The 16,137-nt window shown below is 52.3% G+C and overlaps 1 protein-coding gene and 1 pseudogene across 1 annotated transcript; both read left to right on the top strand.

Moving 5' to 3' along the window:
- The first annotated feature begins 3,773 nt into the window (after positions 1-3,773).
- LOC136525993 (uncharacterized) lies at positions 3,774-4,616 on the top strand. Its single transcript, XM_066518798.1, has 2 exons — positions 3,774-4,271; positions 4,557-4,616. Exons 1-2 carry the CDS (start codon positions 3,774-3,776, stop codon positions 4,614-4,616), a joined length of 558 nt encoding a protein of 185 aa, XP_066374895.1.
- A 5,686-nt stretch (positions 4,617-10,302) lies between these two features.
- The window catches only part of LOC136525994 (enhancer of mRNA-decapping protein 4-like), a 30,016-nt pseudogene continuing 24,181 nt past the window's right edge, over positions 10,303-16,137 (top strand).

Here is a 16,137-nt window from a genome sequence, read left to right on the forward strand (position 1 = left end):
TATGTCGTATGGTCTGGAATTCCCAGCTGGGTTTATAATCGGTTCGAATCGTCGTTGCTCCTCGGTTATGGAGACTCACTTCTCTGTTCATCATCGTAGTTTAAATAACTAGAACTTGAGGCTGGTTTGAGAAAGTGTTGGATATGAAGTTTCATGATCTCAATGCGGATCATGTCAGCTTTGTATATGATCTTAAAAAGTTTTAAATGTTGATATAAAGAATTTTGTTAAAAAGCTTTTACGCAAAAGAACTTTGATTATTGCTAAAGCCATACCTTGAATCCCATGAGCCTGCATTCCTGAGTTCTATCAGTTTCTATTTCGGTTAAGTCTTGTTGAGTACTTTTGTACTCAGGGTTCGTTGACCCTTGTTGCAGGTAAGGCTCATGAGTAGATCTATTTTGGATCGTGCTGCATGACTGTTGTTCAGTGCGATGACGTTAAGTAAATGTGTGGCCCTTGGGCAGGGCAACTTATTTATGTGTTATGTAATATGTTATAATGCCACTCCACTACTATGTTTTGTAATAATTATCAAACTTAGTTGTATGGTTTAAAAACAAATGGTTTGTAAACTATGTTATTGTAAGACTTCCGCTATATTACTCTGATGTATGTATTTGAATAAACTGTTGTAATACTGCAATGACTCTGTAATGTGATCCTGCTCGGAAATCGTGGATGATTCGGGGTTCCCCGAGGACACCCGACAGTCTTCTTAAGTTATTGGGAACATATGCATAGTCGTCAGAGGTCATTGGACAGTGACAGGTGCATGTGGGTCCAATAATTTAGGAGGTTCTACCACAGAACCCCTAGACCGTAACGGGCTCGGTGCCTTTTATCGCGTAAGCCGAGCCCCCGAGTGCGAGTTCGGGTTGCCAGGCCTCGGCTTGGTTGCAGGAAGAACCCCCGAGCCTCTGCTCGAAGCAAGAGGGCGATCAAGAGTTTCCCTGTCTTTTTTGTGCGGCCCTCACGCATCTTTTTCATTCAAAAGGAGGGGTGGAGTATGCCAGGCTACCCTCAGTGGGCGCGAGCAGTGACATCTCCGGTGAGCTGTTATCGGGTAAGTCCGAGTGGAGGCCCATGCCCCATTCGATAGGGGTTGGCTAGCGGTCCATAGATGCACTCCAAAAGTACTAGATGGCTTCTCTAGTAGGTCCTAGGGCCATTCGATTGGCCCTGAGGGCTCGGTGCCTCCCTACGGTGGGATCCCATTCAGAGACCTCATTGCCAGTCTCGGACACGACTTAGGGCATCCCAAGCAATTGCTTGCTTGGGCCTCGGCCATGTATGAGCTTGCCCATAGTCATCCCTAACTCTGTTTGTCCTGGGGCGGCTGTCGAGACCCTCAGGGGCCCAGCCTTCGAACCCCTGGACCATAACGGGCTCGGTGCCTAGTTCCTTAGTCTAAAAGGAATCGGGTGGGGGATATTCCCCTCCCATCGGCTGACAATGGCGGGTGCGCCTTTTGAGGCGGTTCCTCGAGGAGATAGAATGGCGCCTGCCATCGCTGCGGTCGGATGCGACGTGACATTTGCGGATGGGACGTTACTGTGTGCGCACGGTTAATAAGGAAAAGGTGGACGCGTGGGCGGTTTAATCGGATCCGGATTAACTGCGCTAGATCTGAGGGAAACTTCCCTGGTTTCGTTGCCCGTCCGTTTTGCCCCCTTCCCTCCCCCATAAATATGTGATGAGCCTTGCCCTGCCCCTCCTTACCTTGCCTACCTACGTTCGCCCTTTCTGCCCTTGAGCGGTTGCTAAGAATAGAGGAGGAGAGCGTCGGGGAGACGAAGGGAGAAGGGGGAGGAAAGGTGAGAGAGAGAAAGAGGGATAGCGAGAGCACGCCTTACCGCCGTAGCCGCATTCTCCACCGCACCCATGGCCGGTAGCGCTGTTGTCGTCTAGGCAGATCCTTGGGTCCGTCCGACATGTCTGCGGTGACACTGCAGTCTCTCGTCGACGATGGTCTCCTCCACCTGGTTACCGACCCCAACAGACCGGAGTGGATTGCTCCGGGGGGCGAGCCGGAGCCAAGGCCACACGATGGCTACATCGTGAGCTTCATAGCCTTCCACGAGCGCGGTCTCGGCTTGCCGGTGGACCAGTTCATGGGAGCGCTCCCACATTACTACGGCGTGGAGCTCCACAACTTCAACCCCAACTCTATCGCGTAGGCGGCCATCTTCGTCGCCGTCTACGAGGGGTACCTGGGCATCGCCCCCAACTGGGAGCTGTGGCTCCACTTCTTTCAGGCGGGGCTCAACGCCAAACCGACGGGCACGACGGGCATGCAGAAGGCGTTGAGGGCCGACGGCTGCACTCTCCAAGTGCGCTAAGACAGGTAGCCCTTCTTCATCCCAGCCCAGCTCGCGTCGTTCAACCGCCGCTGGTACAACAACTGGTTCTACCTCCGTAATGATGATGGTGGGCTTCCCCCCTATACCGGGTGGGTTGTGGAGAGCTAGCTAGAGAGGTGGAGGTATGGTGTCCCATTGGTTGATCAGCCCAAGCTGCAGCTGCTCCTGAAGGCGCTAGAGAGGCTGCGTAGCTATGGCCTCATGACAGCCATGGTCATGGCGACGTTCCACCATCGGAGGGTGCTGCCGCTGATGGCTCAGCAGCAACGCCTGTTCGAGATGACACCGGGTGAGCCGATCGACGGCATTCGGTTGTCCGCCATCACCCTTTCCAACGAGGAGGTTCTGCGTCAGGTGAGAGAGACGGTGGAGGGGCGGCAGAGGAGCAGTGAGCTAACCCCGTTCCCGATGCGCCCATCACGGGGGTACATCTCTCTGGTAAGTCACGCGCCGCTGCGGCCCCCGAGGCCTCTTCACTATTTACATTTTCAATATGTTCCCTTATTTGCGTTTGCTGTTCCTACAGGGGATGAGGGATGTGCGAGCCTCCCCGCCGCCTGTTCTTGAGGACGCAGAGCGGCGGGCGGTGAACAAGGCGCATGCCAAGGTGTACAAGGAGCGGAAGGACGCTGAGGAGGCAAGGCGCAAGAGGAAGAGCCTCGAGCGCGACGAGCTGGAGAAATGTCACCCACAGCAGAGGCACGACGGTCTCTCGGTGGAGCCATCTCTGTCATCGTCGTTGATGGATTTTTTGAGCAATGATGACGAGAGCGAGGTGGGGTGGGGTCCTCTAGACCATCTCCCTGACATCAGGGGGACTACGCCCGGGGTGTCGGCAAGCGGCCCGGCATTTTTAGGAGGAGGAGGAGAGGATGCCTCAGGGCTGGCGATCGCCCGCCCCAGGGCCGAGGCCGACACGTCCGAGGCACGGGTGTTGTGGAAGCGCGCCGTCAGCCTGATGGGCTCGATGGCGGAGGTGGAACGGGCGATGGCATGGGCGACCCCACAGCCTCCGTAGAGGGTCGAGGGGGCATTGGAGTCCAGCGAGGGCCGGCCGACACCGGTAGACACAGGGGTCGTGCCACCGCCGCCACCACCGCCGTTGCAAAGGACGAGGGATGCAGTGCGGAAGCTATTGTGTCCCCGTTCAAGGTAAGTGTTTTGTTAGTGGAGTTTGCAGCATCTTCCACTCGTTCTTTGGCCATATGCTAACCTTGTGAGTGTTTTGTCTTCAGCCAAAAGCATCAGGCGAAAGCACCCACCCTGGCGCCACGTAAGGTGCTCAAGGTGAGCACCAGCTCCACTGCCCGATAGGTGGTGGAGGCACAGGCCACCATACAGCGTGGCGCAGCGTCGGCCAGGGCCGACCTGAAGGAGCCAGTCGCCCAAGGAGAGGCTACTGAGGTGGCCATGAAGCAAGCGGGGGAGGAGGTGCCTACACCTTGCGAGGCCGAGGCCCTCGAGCCAGGTGAAGTCAAGGCACCTTCAATCGCTGAGGCCACCGAGGGTGAGGTCGAGGCCCCTAGGACCTCCGAGGCTGAGGTGGTGGAGGCCGGGGCTCCTAGGGCCTCCGAAGCCAAGGTGGCAGATGCTGGGGCTTCGAGGACCGCCGAGGCCGAGGTGGCAGAGGCTGGAGCTCCCGAGACCACCGAGGCCGAGGCGGCGGAGGTTGGCTTGGGTGCGGCGGAGCCGGCGGCCCAGGATGCGGAGATGGAGGCGGGGCAAGTTTCGGTACCGCCCCTGGTCCAAGACCCACCGCCATCCCAGGAGAGCACTCGGGAGGTGGAGGTCCATTCAATCTTCTCCGACGATACTTCCCGGGGGAAGGAGGTGGCAGACGCAGAGGCGGCCAACACCGCGGAGCAGCCAGCTCTGACCTCTGGCGAGGGGAGCTCGGCCCTTGTCCAGGTACAACCCGAGCCCCATGGGTGGGATAGCCCACGTGTCTTGTGGCAAAGCCGGGACGACCCTGAGGGGGAGCCTCTGTTCGCCCTTGAGGACACGACCGAGTGGGGGCGCTGGGGCTCCTTCGAGCAATTCCGCCAGCTGGCAGAGCGATTGCTGCGGACAACGCTATCCATCGTGGCTAACGATCTGCCCGGCGTTGCCTAGGTGCGTGCTTTCTTTCCTTGTGCTGTGTCGTCTTTTTCCCGAGTTTTCTTGCAGTGCTTGACGTCTGATCTGTCTATCCAGGAGCTCAAGGCCCGGTCCCTTGGGAAGTCGATGTTCCTCCGGTGGGAGAGGGATGTCTAGGACCAACTCCGGCAGCAGAAGGACCTGCTCGCCAATGCTAATGAGCTTCTATTGGCACAGAGCGTGGAGGTGGAGGACCTCCGCCTTCGCTGTGCTGATATGAAGGCCGAGGCGACCACGGCTCGGGAGTAGGCCGTCCCTTTGGCGGCGCGGATCAAGGAGCTGGAGGAGGAGTTGACCTAGGTCGCCGGCGAGTGGGACACCTTCAGGTCCCGGGCCAAACAAGTGGAGGTCCCTGCCAAGGCCATCACCGGGTAGCTGGGGGCGGAGCAGGGCGCGCACCTGCAGATGAAAGGTGCCTTGGCGGAGGCCCTCAAGGTTGCCGAGGCCTCCCAGGTCGAGGCCTTAGCCTGGAAGGGAAAGGCCGAGGGTGAGTCCTGTTGAGCCACGCCCCTTGTTTTATTTGTTTTTCTTGCGTTCGACCCCTAACTCCTCGATGTGACGCAGAGCTAGAGAGGGAGGCTTCCAGGGTGGCCGAGGCCTCTCGGGTTGAGGTCCAAAACTAGAGGGAGAAAGCCGAGGGTGAGTCCCATAGGCTTGCTGTAACACCTCAGGTGTTAGCCTTGCATAAATTGACTTGCATAACATGAGCATGAGCATCACGCATTCATAAACAAGCATTTACAATTGAAACATTGGATTGAAACATCTGCAACATTTGCTTGTTATCGCATGTTTCCTTGAACATATGCAACTTTTCTCATTATTTCATGTCTCCATGTGTATATGCATATGATCATGAGTGTATACATGTAGATGGTTGATATGAGTCACAAAAATATATTGGCAATACTTAGGTTAGCAAAAGGAACATGGTTCATGAATGTCACTTCCCATGATCAAGCCCTTAAGTCATGTTTCATGTGATTACACTAAATAGCTCTATGAGTGACTAATGCATGAAACGATTGTATGACCTTGCAATTTGCTTAAACATGTTTAGAGTATCATTATGAACACCTTTGATATTCATGCTTAGGGGTAATTAGGTCATTAAGCCATAGTTGAAGCATACCATTCTTTAAATGTGACACGTTTGACCAAGTTTGAACTAGGTGTTAGAGACCTTGCATGGAGGTGGTCACTAAAGCAAAGTTGTAGTATTTGGTATAAGGAACAACTTTTATTTTTGGGTCATTGAATGATTCAGCTCCTAACATGTTTGAAATTGGATCACAAGAGTCAGCAAAAAAAACATTTCAACACTTATAAAAATTTTTCTAAGTCATGTTCACTGACCGACTGGCAGGCTGACATTGGGGGTGATATTACTCAGTTTTGGTTGTGAATTAGAGCATGATCCCTTGACAAGAGTTGTAGCTGGTACATTAGGCTTCAACTTTGATGTACGAAATTTTCACTGAAAGTCCACGGTCATGGAGTTTTCATCACGGCAAAATGCGTCGTCAGGCTCGGCTTTGATTCACTGAATCGACTGAATCACAGCTCAATGGCCGACTGGCGTCAGGGTCCGCGCGCCGCGTGGATGCGAAGAACGGCCGCGCGTCACCGTTGCTCTGAATAGCCAGGCCGCGCCGAGCCAGAGTAGGCCATTATCACCCCCAACACCGCTCGCTCCCGCCCAGCGCACCATTTCACATTTCCTGGCTCCTCCTTCACCATTCACAGCGCCCGCAGCAGCAGCCATCCTCGCACCGAGAGTCCGCCATCACCGTTGAAGGCACCAGCTCGCGCCTAGCTACTCCATCACCACCGCAGCACTCCACCGCCACCCCAGCAACCCGCTGCGTCCACCCATGTTCGCTGACGGTGCTTGGTAAGCCACAGCGCCGCGTGCAAGCTCGCTGGAGCCCCGCCACCAACCCCGTTGTCGTGGCCACGCCGCCACAGTCCACCTCTTGCTACGCTAGTTGATGCGCTAAGTTTCTCATAGTTCATAGATGCTTGTACGCGCGTTTGATTGAGCCGCCGAGGTCGTCACCGGCGTACCGCCGTCGTCCCACCTCGCCGTGCTGCCATGGCTGCCGCTGTCGGCACTAGCGCTGATAATAGGGCTGACCAAGTAGTGCAATAGGTGCGCTAGGTCGAGTAGGTCCCACCGTGATGAAGTCACCGCCGACGAGTTCGCCGTCGGCGAGCTCTGGCCACGCCAGTAGCGTAGCGCCGCCTGCTCTGTTCTCGTCTCACTGACGCGTGGGTCCTCTGTCCAGCAGGTCCCACCGGTCAGCGGCAGTGAGAGTATAGGATAGTTCATATATTCCAGATTTGAGTGTGTTTTGTAATTTTTAGATCTCCAATTTGGTAGCTTCAAAAATGGTGAAATAAATTTGGTAGTGTTCCTTAGAAAGTGAAGTATTTAAGAAAAATATGATCTTGACACTTACAGTAGAAATTTTAGAAGATTTAAATGGAGATTTGAAATGTGTTTTTGAATGCATGCAAACTTGTTTATTTTATATCTAGAGTTCCTGTGCTCCAAAAATTATGAAATTTTTGTGGTAAGCTATTCTTGACATGTATGAGCTCTGGTAAAAATTTGAGAATCAGTGCATGCATAGATTTATAGTTATAAATTTTCCTTTAATAATTAGGAGATCCTTGTATGAATTTTCATAAATTATTTAGGAATCCAATATTCATGAAATTTGTTGGAGGTTATCCTAGTACCATATGGATGCTATGAAAAATAGGAAATCTATTGCTTGACACTTTTCACTAGGGTTTTCTATTTTTACTATTATAAGCCTTTTTGTCTTGTCATTTTTGTATAGAATGTTTTACTGTATAAAATGGCATGAAACTTTTACAGTAGTCTTTTGATAGCATTATTAAGGCACTGTAAATTTTTGAGAATTTATGAAGTACATCTGGTATATGTTTATTATTTAACCTAAGTATTTAAATAAAATAATAAAGGCATTTAAAGAAATAGTTTGGTCTTCACCATTATATTTTCTTGAGTGTATTTGGTGTGCTTAAACTGTTGGTAGACTTTGTGTTATCAAACTTTGAATGATTACATGAAGTAGAAGTATTGTTACTTTGTAATGCGAATTGGAAGGATTCCGGATAGATTCTGGAGTTTGATAAGTTGCATGATAGAAATGACGTTTACTGTAAAAATAGTTATTAACAAAGTTGTAGATAATTTCATCATATGTCTTGTGTTAAAAATTCAGGACCATAGGTCAAACGGTTTAGGAGTTACAGTTGTTTAAAGTTAGCTTTTCCGATTTTGCTTGCTCTCTGGAATTTCTGGACAGCACTGATATAATTGTCTGTTTTGCCTAAGATAAGTTGTGAATTACTCCCTCCATCCTAAATTATAAGTCATTCCAAGAATCTTGGAGAGTCAAAGCATCTCAAGTTTGACCAAGTTTATATAATAAGATAATAACATTTATGATACCAACTAAGTACTAATAGATTTTTTGTTAATTATATTTTTATAGTATATCTATTTGATGTCATAAATCTTTGTAATTTTTTTTTATAATTTTGGTCAAACTTGAGAAGCTTTGACTCTCCAAGATTCTTGGAATGACTTACAATTTGGGATGGAGGGAGTAGCTTTTATGAATTAAATAAGAGTTGTAGATAATTTTATAAGCTTTCCAGAAAGTCCAGGATCACTGCATTTGGATAAACAGAACCCCAGTTATGAGTAAAACAAGTAGCTGCTGTTTGTGAGATAGTTGATGAATTGTTGAAGTAATTAATTGCATAATCAAGAAGAGATATGCACCTACTCAGTAGAACATGATGCACTTATAACATATATGCATTCGCAATATCTTATGCCATATTCATGCATCTAGGATCGAAGGAAGAAATAACGTTGCTGAAATTCGACGAAGTAGAGGAAGGGGACCAGCAGGAGAATCCTCAAGTCGCAGCTCCCGAAGGCGTGGAGCAGAATCCTGAAGAGCTTCCGGAGTGTCCTGACCACCGCCCCACTTTCTTTCTGCGAGGCAAGCCCCGAAGCATTCTAAGTCTCCTAGTATTTTACAAATGATTACTTAAGTACTTATGATGGATGCATTAGGTTATAAGAGTTGAATGGAACCACTTGATGCATATACATTCCTTGTCCAGATATTACATCTTTAACCGATATAGGTCCAGGATCGAATATGTGCTTAGCCATGCTTAGACCGGTAGAAGTCGGGTGATGTCCTGTCACCTACGAGATATAGGTGGATACCGGAGCATGGTTGGCTATATTTGCTATCGTGGAACAGAACCATAGGGTAAAAGCAAATCGAGGCTGGGCGGAGTCTATGCGTAGGATGACTCATGTGATTCTGTCTGTGGCGATCAAGAACCGTACCGTTGTTGGAACTTCTGACAAGATTGAACGCATGCCTATCACTTAGCCTGCCGGATAACTCGTTCCGACCGTGAAGCCGAGTAGCTCAACTCAGGCCGGGACCTGTTCTGTTGTGCGCTCCTTGCGGGGCGCGATCAGACAGAGCCCAAGGGCAGGCTAGGCCTGAACATCCTGGCATCTGGTGTCCTAGATTGTGCGGCGCGGTACGGACCCACGAAATGTAGACCTGAGTTGTACCAAAGGTGACCTAAGACTGCCTTTGCGTGGTATGCCTAGGTTTGTGTTAGGAATAAATTCCCAGCTGGTTGAAATCGATTCGAATTGCCGTCTCTCCCGGATAGTGAGAAACTTGGCTAGCTCCAACATCGTAGTAACTGTGTTATGGAACATGATGGTTCGAATGAATATGGAAGTACAATACCTGCTATGGTTACTATTGTATGCTTTTAAATTGATATATCACATGTTTGGCACAGGATAGTTGCTAATCTAGAAATGGATAGTTATAATTAACTTGATAAAGGAATCAAGAGTGTACAACCAAATTGATTGCTTTTATGCAAAATGTTGTCAAGCTATCTCCACTTATACAGCCTTGCATAATCCTTGGAGTCGATTTATTTCTGGTTTATGATGGGTAAGTCTAGCTGAGTACCCTCTTGTACTCAGAGTTTTATTTCCAATTGTTGTAGATGGCACTGTGTATCATGGTTATTGCAAGAGTTGCTTCTATCCCACCATGGATGAGGAGTAAGCCTTGGGCAGGCTTCTTTATTAATCCCTATCTTTGCTTTTGTGGACCGTGATCCTACTTGGCACTGTATCAAACTATGTTGGAAACTTTATTTTCGAACTTAATTGCTTCCGCTTTATCTATCAAACTCGGTTTGTAATAACTTTTATTCGTACTCTAATGATGAAAATGTATCTGTGAACTTTATGTAATATGTGGCATGTATGTTGAATCCTGTACGATCTTGGTTGTTATAATCGTTTATCGAGACCCATCATGGTACTCGACGGACTACCGGGTTTATATGGGTTCAAGTATGACAGTGCGACCGCTTGTGGGCTGCCATTGTACTTGTACTCTTATAAATTGGTTGGTTCTGCGACACTTGCACCCCTATTCCGCTTGTTTTGTTTCGTGCTTAACCCCATCCCGCCTGTCTTGGTGGAGGGTTGGAGAAGGAGGTCACCCGGGCAGCCGAGGCCTCCGTCGCAGTGCAGGCGGTGCTTGAGGCTGAGATCCGGGAGCACAACGCGCTGCAGAGCGCCGCCCGTATCGCCTGCGAGGCCCTAGAGGTCGGAGGGGTTGAGTCGGGTAGCTCCCTCGGGAGCCACTTGATCGCGTTGAGCGGCTGAGTCCACGAGCGGCTCCAGGGGGCGCTGCATATGGGTGTCAAGCATGCCTTGGCCGTCGTCTCCTCGCACTACGCCAGCGTCGACCTCGAGGCCATCAGCGATGGTTACATCGTGGCCGAGGATGATGAGAAGGCCGAGGAGGAGGTCATGAAGCTGGTGGAGGCGGCTGAGGCCCCTGGCACGGCCCTAGCCAGGTTGTTCGAAGAGGAGGTGGTTCCTCCTACGCCGATCACCGACGCTGGCGACCCTGAGTTTTGACCTAGGCCAAAGGGGCCACGTAAATAGATTAGGACTTACATTATTGTATCATAACACTTGTGTCCATCGAGGCCTTTTTAAAGTACTTGTGTGTATATGCTTTTTAATCATTTTTTATTGTATTTCCGAGCCTCTGCCCTTTGTCTCGTCTTTGAACATATCTCTTGCAAAAAACGTCCTCGGAGCCTAAGCTGCCCTTCGGGCAAAAGGTGGTGAGGGAGTTGCCATAGCTCAGGGGCGTAGGCCGTCTCGCGGCTCGGTCGGCCTTTTGGCCCTCAGATAGACTTTCGGTCCTTAGGTTTTTTACAATCAATTTGTCAGAGTACGTGAGAGAGTTTGGCGTAGAAATTTTTTGAAAAAACGACTAAAAATGGTGACTGGGACTTAGGGGGGGTCTCCCTTCTAGCCCCCGAGGGAGGCTCGGTTCTGCAGAGGCAGAGCCGAGTCTTATTCGAGCCCCGTGGTGGGTGCCTCTGCAGAGGTAGAGCCGAGTCTCCCTTATAGCGTTATCATAACGCCGATCCCCCATCGATGGGCTCAGGGGGTTTCTTGAAAAATTAGAACAACTAAAGAATGTTTCTTTATTGTATTTCGAGAAACAATGTATACAATGCTTGGAAATTTAAGGGTAGAAGCGACGTAACTGTTCTATGTTCCAAGCGTTGGTGAGGATTTCGCCCTTCTCGTTGGCTAGCTTGTAGGTCCCGGGCTTTAGCACTTGGGCGATGATGTACGGCCCTTCCCATGGCGGGGTCAGCTTGTGGCAACCCTTATTGCTCTGCCTCAGTCTTAGCACTAGGTCGCCCACCTTCAGGTCTCGGCTTCGAATGTGTCGGGCTTGATAGCGTCGTAGGGCTTGCTGGTACTTGGCCAAGTGTAGCAGCGCAACATCTCGGGCTTCCTCCAGTTGGTCGAGGGCGTCCTCGCGGGCAGTGCGGTTGCTCTGCTCGTTGTAGGCCTGTAGCCTCGAGGAACCATACTCCAAGTCAGTGGGGAGGATGGCCTTGGCTCCATAGACCAGGAAGAACAGTGTGAACCCCGTGGCTCGGCTCAGAGTGTTCCTCAGGCTCCAGATGACCGATGGGAGTTCGGCAAGCCATTTCTTGCCAAACCTCTTCAACCGGTTGTATATTCTTCGCTTGAGACCCTGTAGGATCATGCCGTTGGCACGTTCTACTTGGCTGTTTGTCCTAGGGTGTCCTACGGCCAACCAAGCCACACGGATGTGGTGGTCATCGCAGAACGTCAGGAACTTGTGGCCGGTGAATTGTGTCCCATTGTTAGTGATGATGGTGTTTGGAACCCCGAACCTATGGATGATATCAGTGAAGAACAGCACCACTTGCTCGGATTTGATTCGAGTGATCGGACGAGCCTCGATCCACTTGGAGAACTTATCGATCGCTACTAGCAAATGGGTATAGCCCCCGGGGACCTTCTGCAGAGGCCCAACCATGTCCAGCCCCCACACGGCGAATGGCCATGTAATGGGGATGGTTTGGAGGGCTTGGGCCGGGAGGTGCGTCTGCCACGCATAGTACTGACATCCCTCACAGGAGCGTACTAGCTTGGTGGCGTCAGCAACCGCCGTTGGCCAGAAGAACCCTTGGCGGAAGGCGTTTTCGACGAGCATCCGAGGCACTGCATGGTGCCCACAGGCTCCTCCGTGCAGGTCCCAAAGTAGGGCTTGGCCTGCCTCGGTGGTGACGCACCGTTGGAGGATGCCGGATGGGCTTCGCCTGTACAACTCATCATTGCTGAGGACATAAGTTTTGGCTTGTCGCGCAAGCCATCGGGCTTCGGTCCTGTCTGCAGGAAGCTCTCCTCGAACGAGGCAATCAAGGAATGAGACTCGCCAGTCCATGCCCTGGTTGGCCTCGGGAGGCTCCGCGTTGATTTCCATGGCGTCGAGCTCGGCCGTAGGGGTCTCGGTGACAGAGGGGGCCTCGGGCCCTGCGGTGGGCTCGACCGGTGGGCCCTCTTCTACCACCGAGGCATAGTCGATGGAAGGCTTGTGGAGGTCTCTGGCGAAGATGTTCGGGGGGATCGGGGCCCGTGCCGACGCCATCTTTGGCAGTTCATCCGTGGCCTCGTTGAATTTTCACGTAATGTGGTTGAGTTCGAGACCGTCGAACTTGTCTTCTAGGCGACGTACCAACTTGCAGTACGCCTCCATTTTGGGGTCATGGCAGTTCGACTCCTTCATTACTTGATCAACGATGAGCTACGAATCGCCTCGTACATCGAGACGCCGTACTCCAAGTTCGATGGCGATCTGCAAGCCGTTGACGAGGGCTTCATACTTGGCTGCATTGTTGGAGGTGGCGAAGTGGAGCCAGATCATGTAGCGCATATGCACTCCTAGGGGTGAGATGAAGAGCAGACCCGCACCTGCCCCGGTCTTCATCAGGGACCCATCGAAGTATATGGTCCAGCATTCCGCCTGGACTTGAGCAGGTGGCAGTTGGGTGTCGGTCCACTCAGCCACAAAATCAGCCAAGACCTGAGATTTAATTGCTTTCTGAGGCGCAAAAGATAGGGCTTCCCCCATGAGTTCGACGACCCACTTGGCTATCCTACCCGAGGCCTCCTGGTTCTAGATTATCTCTCCTAGAGGGAAAGACGACACCACGGTCACCGGGTGGGACTCGAAGTAGTGATGTAGCTTGCGTCGAGCGAAGACTACTATGTAGATCAATTCCTGGATGTGGGGGTAGTGTGTCTTAGTCTCAGAGAGCACCTCGCTGATGAAGTAAACAGGTCATTGGATGGGTAGAGCATGCCCCTCTTCCTGCCTCTCGGCCACCACGGCCTCACTGACCACTTGGGTCGTTGCGGCGATGTAGAGTAAGAGGGCCTCGCCCTTGGTCGGCGGCACTAGGACAGGAGGATTGGTGAGCAGTGCCTTGAGTTTGGTGAGGGCTTCTTCGGCCCCGGGGGTCCAAGAAAAGCGTTTGGATTTTCTTAAGAGGCGGTATAGAGGCAAGCCTTTTTCGCCAAGGCGTGAGATGAAGCGGCTTAGGGCCATAAGGCATCCCATAACCCTCTGCACTCCCTTGAGGTCTTGGATTGGTCCCATGTTGGTCACGGCCGAGACCTTCTCTGGGTTGGCCTCGATGCCGCGCTCCGAGACTATGAATCCCAAGAGCATGCCTCGGGGGACCCTGAAGACACACTTCTCGGGGTTGAGCTTGATGCCCTTCTCTCTGAGGCATTTGAAGGCTATCTCCAGGTCATCAATGAGATCATTGGCCTTTCTAGACTTGACCACGATGTCGTCCACATAGGCTTCGATGGTTCGCCCGATGTGCTCGCCAAAGACCTGGGTCATGCATCGCTGGTATGTGGCCCCTGCGTTTCTGAGGCCGAATGACATAGTCACATAGCAGTACATGCCGAATGGGGTGATGAAAGAAGTCGTGAGCTTGTCGGATTCTTTCATCTTGATTTGATGGTAACCGGAATACACATCAAGGAAAGATAGGGTTTCGCATCCCGCAGTGGAGTCAATGATTTGGTCGATTCGAGGTAATGGGAAATGGACTTTTGGACATGCTTTATTCAAACTGGTGTAGTCTACACACATCCTCCATTTCCCATTTTTCTTCTTAACTAATACAGGATTAGCTAACCATTCTGGGTGGGACACTTCCTTGATGAATCCGGCCACCAAAAGCTTCTGCACCTCCTCACCGATGGCCCTATGCTTTTCCTCGTCGAATCAGCGCAGGCGCTGCTTCACCGGTCGGGAGTTGTCCTGGATGTCCAAGGCGTGCTCGGCGACCTCCCTCAGTATGCCCGACATGTCCGAGGGACTCCACACGAATACATCAGCATTCACGCAGAGAAAGTCGATGAGCACGACTTCCTATTTGCTGTCGAGGGTGGCGCTGATCCTCAGCGCCCGGTCGTTGGAGCAGGTGAGGTCGACCGGGACGAGCTTGACGGCCTCTGCGGGCTCGAAAGTCCCGGCACGACGCTTGGAATCGGGCGCCTCGCTACCAAGTCGGGCGAGGTTGACAATGAGGGTCTCGGCCTCTATGAGAGCCTCGACGTACTCGATGCATTCAACGTCGCAGTCGTATGCATGCTCATACGTGGACTCGACAGTGATGACGCCGTTAGGGCCCGACATCTTGAGCTTGAGGTAGGTGTAGTTGGGGATCGCTATGAACTTGGCGTAGCACGGGTGCCCCAGGATGGCGTGATAGGTCCCTTTGAACCCAACCACCTCGAAGGTGAGGACCTCCTTGTGGTAGTTGGAGGGAGTGCCGAAGCAGACAGGCAAGTCAATGCGCCCAAGGGGTCACGTGCATTTCCCTGGCACGATGCCGTGGAAGGGCATGGCATCGCCTCGGAGCTGTGATTGGTCGAGCTCCAGGAGCTCCAGGGTGTTGGCGTAGAGGATGTTGAGGCCGCTGCCTCCGTCCATCAACACCTTGGTGAGCCGGGTGTTGCCGATGATCGGGTCGACGACAAGTGGGTACTGCCCTAGGTTTGGGACATAATCGGGGTGGTCATCCCGATCAAAGGTGATCGCCTCTCGAGACTAGTCGAGGTACCGGGGAGTGGCCACCTTCACCGAGAAGACCTCCTGGTGCTCCTTCTTTTGCTGGCACACCGTGAGGCACGCTGAAGGCCCACCAAAGATCATGAAGGCGTTGTGCACCTCGGGGAACCCGTCGTCCTTGTCGTTGTCCCTATCGCCGGCGTCCTTCTTCTTGGCATCATCATTGGGGAGCCCGAGCTTGGCGTAGTAACGCCGGAGCATGGTGCACTCTTCGAGGGTGTGCTTCACCGGGCCCTGGTGGTAAGGGCAGGGCTTCTTAAGCATATCGTCGAAGAGCCCGGGGCCTCTAAAGGGGCCTCGGGGATTCTTGCGATCTGCAACCGCGACTAGACCGGCCTCGAGGACCTCCTGCTTCCCCTGGTGACCCTTTTTCTTTTTCTTGGGGAGATGGGGGGCCGAGGCCTCGGGGGCCTCGTCCCTCCGCCTCCCCTTGGCGTCGTTGTCGGGGAAGATGGCCCCGATAGCCTCTTCGCCCGAGGCGAAGTTGGTGGTGATGTCGAGGAGCGCGGCCGCCGTGGTCGGTACGTTCCGGCCTAACTCTCAGACCAGGTCTCGGCAGGAGGTGCCGGAGAGGAACACCTGGACAATTTTCGAGTCGCCGACGCGGGGCAACTCGATGCATTTCTTAGAGAAGCGTTGGATGAAGTCTTAGAGAGACTCGTCTGGCCTCTAGCGACAACTCTTGAGGTCCTAGGAGTTCCTGGGGCGCACGTATGTGCCCTGGAAATTCACGACGAAGACCTTTACTAAGTCGCGCCAGTTGTGGATCTGCAAGGGAGGGAGGTGTTCGAGCCAGGCTCGTGCCGAGTCTAACAGGAACAAGGGGAGGTTGCGGATGATGAGCAGGTCATCGTCCGCGCCGCCTAGTTGACAAGCCAGGTGGTAATCGGCCAGCCACAGCTCGGGGTTGGTCTCACCACTGTACTTTGCGAGGTTGGCCGGTTGCCGAAACTAGGCCGGGAAGTGAGCACCGCGGATGGCCTTGCTGAAGACTCGAGGGCCAGGTGGCCTAGGAGAAGGACTATAGTCCTCCCCAC

This window comes from Miscanthus floridulus, chromosome 19, assembly GCF_019320115.1.
Source record: "Miscanthus floridulus cultivar M001 chromosome 19, ASM1932011v1, whole genome shotgun sequence".
Classification (NCBI taxonomy): Eukaryota; Viridiplantae; Streptophyta; class Magnoliopsida; order Poales; family Poaceae; genus Miscanthus; species Miscanthus floridulus.

Excerpts from the sequence above, each read along its gene's own strand:
- LOC136525993 (XM_066518798.1), top strand. The coding sequence starts at position 3,774 with ATGAAGCAAGCGGGGGAGGAGGTGCCTACACCTTGCGAGGCCGAGGCC. Across the intron at positions 4,272-4,556 it reads GGAGCTCGGCCCTTGTCCAG|GAGCTCAAGGCCCGGTCCCT; the intron begins GTACAACCCGAG and ends CTGTCTATCCAG.